This window comes from Medicago sativa, chromosome 1 (assembly GCF_051527215.1).
Source record: "Medicago sativa cultivar Bolivia chromosome 1, Bolivia_mono, whole genome shotgun sequence".
Classification (NCBI taxonomy): Eukaryota; Viridiplantae; Streptophyta; class Magnoliopsida; order Fabales; family Fabaceae; genus Medicago; species Medicago sativa.
In genome coordinates, this window is record NC_140749.1 from 10,323,556 (window position 1) to 10,338,163 (window position 14,608).

General features: G+C 29.5%; 1 protein-coding gene and 1 long non-coding RNA gene across 2 annotated transcripts; both read right to left on the reverse strand.

Annotated features, from left to right (window-relative positions):
- Window positions 1–54: 54 nt before the first annotated feature.
- Window positions 55–5,699, reverse strand: LOC146952526 (topless-related protein 1-like). Its single transcript, XM_085739792.1, has 13 exons — window positions 5,617–5,699; window positions 4,789–4,968; window positions 4,520–4,633; window positions 4,278–4,436; window positions 3,987–4,090; window positions 3,827–3,861; window positions 2,501–2,635; window positions 1,981–2,091; window positions 1,680–1,856; window positions 1,413–1,544; window positions 1,230–1,322; window positions 648–1,003; window positions 55–226 (listed from the first exon to the last, which is right to left on the reverse strand). The coding sequence occupies exons 1-13, from the start codon at window positions 5,697–5,699 to the stop codon at window positions 55–57; spliced, it is 1,851 nt and encodes a 616-aa protein (XP_085595918.1).
- A 3,246-nt stretch (window positions 5,700–8,945) lies between these two features.
- Window positions 8,946–9,852, reverse strand: LOC146952527 (uncharacterized). The gene is made up of 2 exons (XR_015006597.1): window positions 9,712–9,852; window positions 8,946–9,321 (listed from the first exon to the last, which is right to left on the reverse strand). It is a non-coding gene; the product is annotated as an uncharacterized LOC146952527 (long non-coding RNA).
- Between the last annotated feature and the right edge of the window lie 4,756 nt (window positions 9,853–14,608).

A 14,608-nucleotide genomic window follows, 5' to 3' on the forward strand; every position in this document is an offset into this window, starting at 1 on the left:
TATGATTTTTTTTGCTTATAATAATGATCGGAGGGTGTGTTTTATCAATCCATCTCAACTTTGACTCCCTATGCTGTTAGCTTTTTCCTTATCCACTTGAGACATGATCCAATTACCACATGGTTCCTTTGGCTCGAACACATAAACATAACCATCGGTTAACCCTACAGCAAATTGGTTTGGTTTCTGTGGATGTGCAGCTAAAACAGTTGGGTAGATTTTCACACTGCAACAATCAAACAAAAAAAAAATTACATTGAGGGTCAAAGTTACATATGTACGGAATAAATATTAATTCAGAAGCTTTGAAGAGTTATTATTCTATTTGTATAATTAAAAGCATGAATTTATGATTATAATTCAAAGCTAAAAGCTAAAACTAAAATTTTCAAACTCTTGGTGCCCGAGTCTCAAAACCGAGTACCTCAAGGCGCAAGAACGAGTCTGCAACCAAGTGACCTCTCAGGAGACAGGCAAAAAAAATAAAATAAAAATCAAACTAACAATTAGTTTAATAAACAGATTTTACATTCAAATTTCACTATAAAGAATAAAAACAATATTTAACCTTTATGAATATTATGGTATGATAAAAAGTTATTGCAAACCCTGAAATTACAGCCAAGAAGAAGAAAAAAAAAAAGTACCTGGGAATTGATGAAAGGTGGTAAACAGAAGGCTGAATGTTATAATGCATTTGAAAATTTGATGCATCAAATATTGCCAAATTCCCATCAAGAAAACAAGCATACACCATTTGACCATTAGATGAGAATGTTGCTTGGCAGATAACTGTTGGAAAATTTGGATCCCACTGGTTGACACATTTTAGTTCTGTTGCTTCATAAATTGCAAGATGAATTTTATGTACAAAAAGAAATTTTTGCTGATCAGGGTGAAATTGAATCTGAGTTTCAGAAAACATTTGTGGCACATTTGGTCCATCTATTTGCAAGTTTCTCTCTCTCAATTTTTCCCAGCTACTGCTATCCCATACAATAATCTGCATATAAAACAAAAATTAGAATCAAAATAATGTTAAACAAAGTATTTACCGAACATAATAGTAAAGAGAGTTTAAATGTACTTTTGATCCCTTATTTCAACGTAAACAAGTACTTTTTATGACATGTCATATTCACTAATGATGTGGAATCACATTTGATGACGTGACATTGCGTAATGTGACAAAAAATGGGGGGTCGCCGGCGAGGAATTTAAATACTAACCTGAGGGCTTGCATCAGCAGAAACAAGTATATTCAAAGTATTTGAGAAGGCAAGAGCAGAAACTCGTTTAGAATGACCCTCAAGCTTTTGAACCTAGCATAAATGATTGATACATAAAGTTAGTTTAATTATCCTTTAAACATGTAATAATAATGCATGTCTTGAATGAAGAAATAAATATACCTCATCATGCTTGTGAACATTGTATATATGTATGCTGGAGTCATCCAAGCCAATAAGAAAAGTATTATTATCTTTAGGATAGAAGGCAAGACATGTTGCCATTGGTGGAGGTGGCATGAGAGTTAATAGAGTCTGCAATTATTATACAATGTGTGACATGATTAGTTAAATCATATTAATTTGGACCAAGCAGATAATGACTTGTATATTTGTAAACGATGAAAATAAAAGAGAACTATATTTGTAAGACTCTATCTTTAAGATTACCTTAAATGATAGCATATTGAACAAAGAAACCACCCCTCCTGAGGTTGATAGAAGGTAAGAATCTGCTTTTGATATAGCAAAACAGGAAACTAAATCTTCACCATTGGCATTTGTAAGGTCATTGCTCATGAATTCCAAACCATTTTTGGCCAATTGAGGATGAACTTGTGTTGTTGCCTACAAGCAATAGTTTATATATTATAGCAAAATCAATTTCCAAATTTTATTTTTATGAGAAATAAGAAAGTGAACATAAAATCAATGTCCAAATTTTAATATATCAAAAGAAAGGGAATATTACCTTGGCTCCCATATCAATACTAGTATGTGTCCATAACCAAAGTAGATGATTACCATTTGATGTCAATGCCAAAATGCCATTTCCCGAATTTGTGTAAGCGAGTCTAACAATCTGCTTAATGAAAACTTATCAATTGATAGTGTACTTTTTTTTGTAATAAAGTATCTAATTATATTTCACTATTATACCATGATAAAAAATATAGCTCAGTTGGTAGAACACATTATAGGTAGGGGTCGGGGTTCAAACACCGGATTCCTCACTTCTCCACATATAATATGTGTGAATCTAGCCACTAAGCTACTTGACAACAAAAAATTGTAATCTCAAGATGCTACTTTATCAAATATCTTACTTATAAGACACACATTAAAGAATAAAATGATCAAGATAAGTTTTTTTTTTTTTCATTGCAAGAATAAAAGGATCAAGATATTTTCCTATTGCTAATGATATGTTTTTGTCTTGAGTTAATGATGTAAAAAACCAATAATATCAATTAATCATATAAATGTCATACCTTGTTTTCTTCGGGCTGTCTAGGAAGTAGCAACATATGGCATTGAGATGGTGTACAAATCTGAAATACACTTTCTGATAATTTGTGGGATTTTTCAATTAAATCAGGTTCCAGGTCCATCAAATTTTTACCACTCTAAAAGAAAACAGAAAAAAAAAAAAAACTTAGCATTGTAAAATCATAATAATATGTAAACGAAATGTCTAGACAAGAAAACCTCAAACAGCCAAATATTTGTCTATCAAGGTAACCATACAACACTACTTTTTTTTTTTCTTTAACCTTCCGATTCTCACGGATATAACACTACATTTCATAGATAAAACAAAAAACACATTATGTGAGAATGAGATGTAAGGAGTGTTTTATTCATTCTTCACAATGATACAACTATTATATGCAAAGGCCTAGATTGCTTGTATTCCACGTAATCTGCCAAGACTTTTTCACTAATCATCTGATTAGGCAATTAATATCTAACACATTTATGGATAAAAAGAATGTTCAGAAGAAAAATAAAATCGTTTTTGATTCGAGATTGGGAGTCGATTTCTTGACTCAAGTTGTTTGGCTTGTTTTGGTGTCTTCCGACATACCGAGGATTGATTGGTGGTGGAATCCGAACGAGTGTGGGAATTTGGCTCAGTTGAGGTGTAAGAAGGTGAAGTGTTGTTGTTAGGGGGTTTTAGTGGGTGTGATGGTTTTTTGGAGTGGCTTTGGTGTGAGTAGTAGGCGATGAGTGTTTGGATTTTGTTTCTGTGGCCCTTCACAATGGAGTGTGAAATTTTGGTTCAACTTTTGGTTTATGTTGGTTTTGTGGGGGATTAGCTTAGTTTTAGTGTTGATTTACTTTTGGAGGTTTGTTTTTTATTGGTGTTTAAGATGTACCGTGTATGCATTTCTTCTTTTGGGTGTTCCGCCTATATACGACGCTCTTTGCTTCGTATTTTATGTCTTACCGGTCTTTGTTTGTTTTGTGCAAAAGACTTAATTATTAATAAATTTTGCCGTTAAAAAATAATAAAATCACTGAAAATTATAAAAGATTTAAAATAGGGCTTGCAATTACGTTGTGATTGTTGACGAATGCAGCAATGCGGTCTAGATTGAGTTGGGGAGACGTCCAAATCTTTAATGTGTTGCCAAGTGCAATTTAAAACAATGATAGTTAGTACAAACCAAAATAAATTAAAATACATTTATAAACTTTCATAAAAAAATCTTAATAATATACAAAAAAAAAAACCTTTTCAAACCTAAAACAAGTAAAATATTATTTTGAATTATAAAAGAACTGAGGTTAAATCAATATTTTATCCAACTGACCTCATTAGGCACCCCAAGATTATTCAAAGCTGTTCCTGCATAAAGGTCATGTAAAATTACATCATTAGGGCATAGCTTAAATTACATCACAAGGTTGCAAAATTTAGGAGGGAACCAATTTTGATGAGATATTATCAAATTAAAATATCAAAGTTTATACCTTGATTTATTGCAGCAGGGGATGGTATGAAATGATTGACATGATTCATAAAGAGGCCATGTTCTGGAGAAGCTGCAGCATTATTTTGATGCTGCCAATTTAAGCTAACAAATTGAACAATTAATAAATAAAATTTCTACATGAAGCTGAAATGAACTACTTAATAAAATGTATAATAGTAAAAAACTTATTTCATAAAAAAATATATTTATTAATTCTAATGCAATGCACTAAGAAAATATGGAGCATTAATATCAACTACTATATAAATTAAGGAAATAAGTGTGGAACCTTGCATTTAGAAGATGTTTTAGCCTCTGACAATCAATATCAGGAAATTTCAATTTTCCTTTCAGCATAGGATGTTGCTCTATGATTTCCTTAATTTCATTCATCACAATCTTTCTTGCTGAAATTGCATCTTGATATGTTGAAAGTAATTCATGTTCCCTAATCAGGTTCAACAAAAACAGTTACACACATAATGAAGAATTCAATTCACCATACCCCAACAAGACAAATATTGCATATACCTTATATTGTTGAAAGTCAATAATTGAGTCAATTCTTTAAATACTTCCTCATTCCTTGAGCGGAAGACTTTTAGATCCTTCGTAAGGATTTCTATAGCCTTGCCTTGATTGTTGCTGATGAAATAAGACAAAACAAAAATTAGAATAAGAAAAAAATTATTACGATTTTTAACAAATAACATAATATATATATATATATATATATATATATATATATATATATATATATATATATATATATATATATTGGCCATAAAATAGTTAATTACCTGTCCAAAGCCTCGTAGTATCTTTGTTTTCTCAATTCAAAGTATATTTTAAGTGAATGATTATTGTCTTCAACTTTTGTAAATCCAGAAAGATACTTCTCAACTTCATCCCATTGGCCTGTAAGTATCATCTCCTCAAAATACTTAAAGTCAAAGTACAACCCACTTTCACGCTCAAACCTGTTAAATTAACAAAAGAATAAAGTTAAAAAAAATGAATTGTCAAACAAATAACCATATTTGAGTCCAAAACAAAAAAAATATATTGACTCATGTATTGATGTTTTTTTATCTTTTTTTGTCAATAAGTTAAAAGCAGATTAAAATAAAAGAAAAAACAAAAGCTTTAGTGACCTAGTCTCATACACTACTTAATCAGAAAAAAGGAAAATAAAACGGAAAGAGAGACAAAAAAAAATGCAAAAGCAACAAAAAACCAAATTAAAAAGTGTTATGAGAATCGAACATAGAACAAGCATTATAAATATATGTGTTCTAGTTTTTTAAGCTTTATTTCCTAAAACTTTGAGACAACTTTCACTAAAACTTAACTTTGAGAAAACCTCACTAAAACCCTCTTATCAACCAAGTCATCATCATTGCCCTAAAAAGTTTCTATAAGGCGCTTATCCTGAACGACACTTTGGTTATTTAGAAGGATCAACTATTGGAGCTATTGATTCTCTTGTAAATTATTGGTGCATAGTTTTTTTTTTGTTTTAATAGTTTTTGACTTTTCAAAACATAAAACAAATAACCGTTCACATATATAGCATTGAAAATTCAATATAGGAATTGCCAAAGTTGAAGAAAAATAGAGAGACATACGTGTGTGCTGTTTCCTTTAAACCTTCTTCTGCAAAACAGTGTAACAGGAAGAACAGCAGAACCTCCTCGTTGAAGTTATACATCTTGATAGTATTTTCTGTGTTAATTCACCGGAGAGAGAAAAAGAGGTTTTGGAAGTCAACCAACACCCGCGAAATAAACAAACACTTTAGTGTAATTCTCTAAGCAATATCACAACTGTTTGTAACCTAATTTAAGATGTCGCAAGGTATTTATAAGCAGCAAATATAGTAACATAAAAACAAACCATATAACAAAAATCGCAGTCATATCATCATATATAAAAGATAATAATCTAGTCAAATCCTAATAAAAAGAAACTTATTTAAAATCGATTGACTCTTAAAATAAATAAAAAAAAGGTAAATTTAAATTAAAATATATTTGACAAAAAAAGTACAATTATCTTCTTCAGATTTACATCAGCGATCTTCACTCATTTTAAATATCTTAAAAGAGGGTTAAATTTTTTACTACAAAAAGGTATATATATATATATATATATATATATATATATATATATATATCCTTTAAACTATTCTAACTACAATTTTATCTTCTGTCAAAAAAAAAAAAACTACAATTTTATCTTTTTAATAGTATTATTTAAAAAGATAATTAAATTATAAATTGAAACAGTATAAGTTGAATTTTTATTTAATTGTATTACTCTCTCCGTTCCTTTTTAAGTGTTGTTTTAGAATATTAACACTAAAATAACGAAGTCTATTTTTGCACTTTTTCTTCCTGTTATACCATCATTTTAATCCACCAATATATTCCTATTTTTTTGCACACATTTTCTCTTTCCAATAAATTTAATATGTTATCTTTTTCACGTAACAAAGATTTGTTAGTTACTATCTTTTTCTTCGACAAATTCTTATTTTTTTGCACACTCTCTCTCATAACAAATAATTGTCAATTTTCTAAATATTGTTCTTCTATCTTGTCAAATGAGTCTTCAACTATTTCTCCATCTTCACCCCCATCAGCCGTTCCAATGAGTCTTCCCCTCTTTCTTCCTTTTGAACATTCATGGAGTCTTTTATTTTATTTTTCTCTCAGATTTGTTTGTATATTTTGCTTGAAATTTTTAACAATTATTACTCATCTTATTATAGAATTTTAACTATTCATTGAACCATTATTATAGGTAACAAACTTTTGTTTAAATTTTACGATAACAAGAAACAAACTTTATTTAAAAAAAAACAACAAACTTTAGTTTTCCATATATATCATTAATTAGTTTTATTGAAAAAGATAAGAGCAATTGACAAAGGGTATAGTTGACAAATCATACCCTTAAAAATACCAAAACGACAGTTAAATAGAAACAAAAAATATGCACTAGAACGACACTTAAAAAGGAACGAAAGGAGTATATTCCAAAAAGTTATAATCAAATAGGCTTAAATATGCCACTAGTCCATGCAGTTACACCATTTTTTTTGGGTTCGCTCCCTGCACTTTTTTTGTTTGGTTTTAGTCCCTGCACTTTATAAAAGAAAAATTGGTTTTAGTCCCTGCCGTTAGTTAGACGTTAAATAAATAAATCAAAGTTAACGGAGGCTTAAGGTGTATGTGTGTGTGATTTTAATTAAAATTATAATATAAATATTTGTGACTTTCAAGTTGTAACAAATCATGTTTATCTTTGTGAATGACTCCATCACTCCAACAATATAGCAAATACAATATAAATTATTATCTTTTTTAATGATATCAACAATATAACATTAGACAAATTTGTTTAAGGCTATAATTAAAATCGAGAAAAATCATATGTATCCTTTTAATATATAGATATATAGGCTAGCAGAAAGACCCTTTAAAAAAATACTAACGAAAAGGACGGACACTAATGTGTGTTGAGGCAAAATCCCTAAAATATTTTAAAGATAAACAAACCATTAAACATAACAATTGACAGTTATGATAATTCTTTCAAAAAAAATTGACAGTTATCATAATGTATTATTATTATTATTATTATTATTATTATTATTATTATTATTATTATTATTATTATTATTATTATTATTATTATTATTATTATTATTATTATTATTATTATTATTATTATGTATTATTAATAACAACAAAAAAAAATATGTATTATTAACAATAATTGATAGTTACAAATTACAATGAATAATATTTTCATTTTTTTTTTGAGAGGACCTTTTTAAAATTTATTTTACTGAATTATTAAATGCATTATCAATCAAGGAAGGGGTAAATAGACATAAAATATTATTTTTTTTACAAAAGACTTGAAACAATTATATACGGTTCAAAACAAGGCAAAAACACAAGTGAGGTAGTCCCTCCGTCCCAAATTATAAGGAAAAAAAATCACATTTATTAAGAAAACTAAAACATAAGAATTTGGAGTATAGTTTTTTTTGTGTTTTCTGTGGAAAAAGTTTTATAGGAAGATGTAAAAACAATTTTCATTGGCTATTGGTTATGGAAAAAATGAAAGAGAGAGAAAATTGAATGTAATTTGCATTTGATTTTATGAATAAACAAAAGTTTTTCTTGGAAAAGAGATTTTTTTTAAAAACAAGATTAAATAGGATAAAAGTTTGTCTTTTTTGCTTATATTTTGGGACAAAGGAAATGAGTTTTTTTTTTCTTATATTATAGGACGGAAGGAGTATATATTATCATTTAAAAAAAAACACACACAGCGAAGGCATATATATGTCACTACAGAAGCATCATACGCAGTCCAAGCATTTTGTTTTTAAAGTATAATAAATTATAAAGGGTAAATATGGGTTTTACTTAAAATAATAAGGGTAAAAATGAAACAAAAGATGATAAGCTTTAAGCTCAAACGCTACTTAAAATATCCACTATCTACTATATTTATCTATTTACTTTCACAAATGGAGAGGATTTTAACTCAAGTGATTAAAAGGTTGCAATAGTTAATGATTACATTAGTTTTGATGTTTTTTTGACTTTTCCTCTTATAATAAAGATAGGAGGGAGTATAATTAAAGTGTAACTGATTTGGTTATCAACCCTAATTTTAAGCTTAAATTAACTCATTTGATTCATGAATAACAACATTCAATGATATTTTCAGTCTTAAATATCGTTAGATGAAAAAGGCACCAACGGGTTCTAGCCATGGAGTTCAATTCCTATTAACAAAAAAGACAAATAATGCTTCGATAAGCAATTCACACATCAACAATTTTTTAGCAATAGGTCAGCTTGGAGATACGGGTTGATAAAAGACAAATCTTATTAGGGACTAAAATAAGAAAATTTAGGAATGCAAAGCACCGCAAGAGAAAAACGGAAAAATATAATTTGCTGTCTGGGTGGTTCAATGCATTAATACACAATATATTAAACACCTATGCCTTCTTTGAATTTTTTCCTCTTCAACATTAGATCATCAACAGAAGTTTTGTGTAAAACAATAATAACAGAGGAGGCCTATGATCATATAGCACTTCCATAATGTAGTGTATCTAAAAGAATGAACAGATCATTGTAGGTATAAAAAGGAATTCTATTGGTTGTCTGCAAAGCTCTCAATGTTGTATTGGATCAAAAAGAGTAAACATAATCTTCAACTAACATTGATCGTTAAACTCCGAGACAAGTAGTGAAACATGTGGATCACATCATCCAATCAAGCCAACGAGCATACCTTATCTGAAAATTGGATACCACTAGTAAGACAAGTTCAATTTTGTGAACTTAGGTAGGGGCAAAACAAATACATATACTGTATATATTAAGATATAAGCACAATCAGTGTAAATTAGGTAACAAAACACTTGCATTACTTGCTTTGAGTTTTTTATTTAAAAATATAATATGATAGATTGGTGAGTTATCAATTTTACACTGACGGTGCATATATCTATAATTTCTTCAATATATATTGAAGACACATTAAGTATTTTTTTCTTGATACATTATATATTGAAGACACATTAAGTATTTTTTTCTTGATACATTATCTTACCCAAATACATTTTCATTTTCCACAGATTCAATGGTCATAAAGTAGTGACTGAAACATGAGGATTGGGAGATTACCTTTACTGATGCTACTGCAGCAAAGCCGACTGTCGTCTATATATGTTGATTGGACGCCCATCATCCATGATCCCAATGTTGTATCATCATAGGCATAGGTCTTCAAAGATACACTACATTTTGTTTTTGGATAGATCAAGATATGTTACTAGATTAGAAGAGAAAATAGAAGTATCTTCTGAGAGAAAGCAGAGTTAAACAAAAAGCAACATTTAATATCATCACTGTCTGAATCCCTCATATCCACCCGAAGATGCAATAATTTGTGCTCGGTAAAAATGACGTCATGTATAATATTAAAAGGAAAAGATTTTTCTCTCAACCAAACAGGAAAGAATACCAATCTGACTGGCTATAGGTTCTTTAGCTGAACCTCTTGTCAGCTCTCTCAACTATGGAATTATCTAGATAAACTTTTAAATTGTTTTCATTTTTAATAGCATGTTTTATGGTGTTGTGTCCTATCTTGGAAATAGGAACATATAACTGCAAAAAAAGAAGAAAATCAAGTAGCTTCAACTCCAATACCAGCCAAGAATATGGCACAGTGCAATAGCCAATTAATATCCAAACCCTACTCATTCTCAATTAGCCGAACATTAGGACATCTAGATGCCACACTGCATCATCCACTTAGTGTTAATTGAGGTCCTGTAATTATAGAGAGAGTGTTAATTGTACTCTTCTTGTATTTAGAGAGAGGTCCTGTAATTTCTTCCACTTAGTGAAAGTTCTCTACTCTTGCCCCGTGGTTTTTTCCCCTTATTTGTTGAGGGGTTTCCACGTAAAATATTGTGTGTTCAGTTCCTCTTTTCTCATCTCTTATTTTAGCTGCGTGATAATATTTTTGTTACTCTGGTACACAACAGTTTGCGGATCAGTTTGTTTAACCTCAGACCACATGAGGAGGGATTCAAACCAACATAATACACCTTTTTATCTATCGCGAACAAAGCCTTAATTATCATGATAGTTCCTTGAAGAGCAGTTAAACAGAACGGACCGATCCACGTGCCTAACTTTAGTTGTATTATTTTTTATTTTTATTTTTTGAAAGATACATCTAGCTATACTGTAGGTATTTGGATCCTCTTATGCTCATTCTCTTATAATGTCCATCCAGTCTTAATCTCAGCCATCCACTAGTTTTTTTTTTTCCTCTCCCTTCTTTATTATTATTTCCTTTATGTATCAATCAACCGTTGAATTAGAAAAAGAGAGATGACTGAACCAAAAAGACTGAAGTGAATCCACATCCGTAATATAAACCGGTCCACGAGAGTTTATATATTTGCCTAGGAAAGATAAGAACGCCGTATGGTAATAAATGGGATGGACATTCCCTTGCCATTGTTTGGCTCAATGTTCCATTGATATGGCTAAAATGATGCTTAGAGGTTACAACCTGTTGGTATTAAATGTGGGGTTTTTTAAGGCAAAATTCTTTAAATTTTGCTGATATGGAATATGCCAATATGGTGAACGTGGGAATATCGTGGGTTTGGTGCTTTTGTATTTGTTGACTGAATTGTGGCCTTGATGTTTGACGGTAGTTTTATTAAGCGCAATGCTTCATCCAATTTTTTTAATAAAAAAAAAATTACATAAATCATCAAGATGAAAATTGACCAAAAACTAAACATTAAGATCAAATAAAACACCTTGAAAATTAACATCTACTCACTTGATCCCTTATTATAAGTTTTCTTTTACTAATTTTACGCATTAAAAAAAGTTGGTAGTATAGTTAATGCGTCTAGGTTGTGTGTAAATTTTACTAAATAATCATTTATTTGTATGTGTATTTAATTTGACTTTTCATATTTCAATGCAAGTTACTAGGAATATTAATTATGAATATGTTTGGAAAAAAATAAACGCAACTTGTAATTTGTATAGAAGCTTATAATTTAGGGCTAAACTTTTTTTCAAAGGGAGCTTATAATCAGGGATGGATAGAGTATAAACACTCTTAGCCTTTTCACATTTTTTAAGAAAAGTTGATAGTGTGATTAATGTGTTTATTTTGTGTGTTAATGTTATAAAACTGTCATTTATTTGACTTCTTGTAAATAGGAGAAAATATATTGAAAGTTATCCAAAATAAACGATGGAAAGTTATCTCAATACATGCATGTTCTGATATCTTTTGGATAGAAAATCTTAATCTGATACTATAAAATTGTTTGATATGTTTTAAATTTATATTTGTTCTTTGCTTCATGATGATTAATTTGATGCGGTGCAGTTGGTTCTTTGGTCTCCACCTAACAAGAATCAAGTGACTTTAAAGTTGATGGGAGCTCTTTCGAAAATTTTGGTCGGGCGGGTTATAGAGGTTTAATTTGAGATCACACCAGCTCATAAATTATAGGATTTAGTGGACACAACTCGAATTTTTTTTTTTGTTGACCTTATTACCAAAAAAAATGAAATTTTTGACCCCCTATGAGAATTAATTACTTAAATGACCCACTTTCATGTTTTTTTTTTACTTTAAATTTTTTTTTTTGTCTTTTAGTGTCCATTACCGCCATTTGAGATGGCTGTAATGGCAGAATATGACACCTGTCCAGAGACAGCCGTTTTTTTTTGTCCTGTAGTGCATTCAGAAAATTGGGAAAAAAAATTCAATTTTGCTCCCGCAGGGAGTCGAACCACAGACACTCAGGTGGAATGCCCACAGCATTGCCACTATGCCAGTACACGCTTGTTGCGATATTTCCCATCCGATAATATATATCCCATTTCGAAGAACAGTTTCACACACCATAATATACATCCAGATTTTGTTCATATTCGTAAAAAAAAAATCGATATAAAATCTAATTTTTTTTCGTATTCTTCGAATAATTTTTTAAAATAGGGTTAATTAAGTATATGGTCCCTATAAATATTCAAAATTTTGTTTTTAGTTCCTACAAAATAAAATCACACTTTTTAGTCTCTGTGACATTTTTCTTTTGCATTTTAAATTTTTTATAGAAACTAAAAATGTTGATGGAAAATTTTACAGGGACTAAAAATGCTGACGAAAGTTTTTACAGGGACTAAAAAATGCGATTTTATTTTGTAGGGGCTAAAAATGAAATTCAGAATATTTATAGGGATCATTTATTTAATTAACCCTTTAAAATATTATCTGACTAGTCTAGAACTTTTTATTAGATGGGATAATTGGATAAATAATTTTTTATTTTGACATAGCCTAGAATTTATTTTGAAATATTATCTGACTAATATTTTTGAGATCAAAAATATTTTTATTTTTGATGTCAAAAAGTGTTATAAAAAGTGTGATTTTATTTTGTAGAGACTAAAAACAAAATTTTGAATATTTATAGAGACCATATACTTAATAAACCCTATTTTAAAAAAGGGTTAATTAAGTAAATGGTCCATATAAATATTCAGAATTTCTTTTTAGTCCCTACAAAATAAAAATTATACTTTTTAGTCCCTATAAAATTTTTCATCAACACTTTTAGTCCCTATAAAATTTTTCATCAACACTTTTAGTCCCTATAAAATTTTCCAGCAGCATTTTTAGTCCCTATAAAATTTTTCCATCAGCATTTTTAGTCCATAAAATGCTTAAGGAAAATGTCACGGGGACTAAAAAGTATGATTTTATTTTGTAGAGACTAAAAACAAAACTGTGAATATTTATAAGGACTAAAAACTTAATTAACCCTTTAAAAAATTATTCGAAGAATACGAAAAAAATTTAGATTTTATATCGATTTTTTTTTTTACGAATATGAACAAAATCTGGATGTATATTATGGTGTGTGAAACTGTTCTTCGAAATGGGATATATATTATCGGATGGGAAATATCGCAACAAGCGTGTACTGGCATAGTGGCAATGCTGTGGGCATTCCACCTGAGTGTCTGTGGTTCGACTCCCTGCGGGAGCAAAATTGAATTTTTTTTCCCAATTTTCTGAATGCACTACAGGACAAAAAAAAAACGGCTGTCTCTGGACAGGTGTCATATTCTGCCATTACAGCCATCTCAAATGGCGGTAATGGACACTAAAAGACAAAAAAAAAAATTTAAAGTAAAAAAAAAACATGAAAGTGGGTCATTTAAGTAATTAATTCTCATAGGGGGTCAAAAATTTCATTTTTTTTGGTAATAAGGTCAACAAAAAAAAAAAATTCACACAACTCATGAATTGTAGGATTTAGTGGACACAGCTCATAAATATGTTGAGACAACAGATACTATCAAGAAGTGCGAATTATATGGCGAAAATGGGAGCAAACACCGTGGATCGTTTAAGAATATTTTCAAGTCACTACCTTGAAAAAGAAAATCATATTTAATTTGATTTGTTATAACTTGAAATCAACGAACATTTATAAATTTTAAACGTTAGCGCAATAAAAAGAGAGTAAACTTGCCCGTTTTTTTGCTGGTGAATATAGTGTATTTTGATATGAAATTTCGGATATCGAAAGTTTAATTTTTTTTTCCTTCAAGATTGCGTCTATTTTATTTATATATGAAATTTAGGTTTTTAAATTTTTGGATTAGACCCATCTCTATTGAGCTGCCAAGTTTGTAAGTGATGCCAAATTGCCAGCGCTCATGAAGATTTCTAGAAGAGTTTGAGTTTTGAAAATCAGGACATATCTAAAGAACAATGTGAGATTGAATATATCTTATATTATTTATGAAAGTTTTTTGTTTTATGCGCTTACAGTAAACATTTTAACATTCAATTTTGAGGATTGGAAATTGAAGATTTGGTGTTATTAATAGAAATGTTTCTTATGTAAAACTCAAAAGTTTAATAGGTAAATATGCTTATTCAAGGTTCTACGTTTAATTATGGTAGAAGACATGTGTAGGTGTTATCCGAATGCTACACCATCGAGCATACCAATGT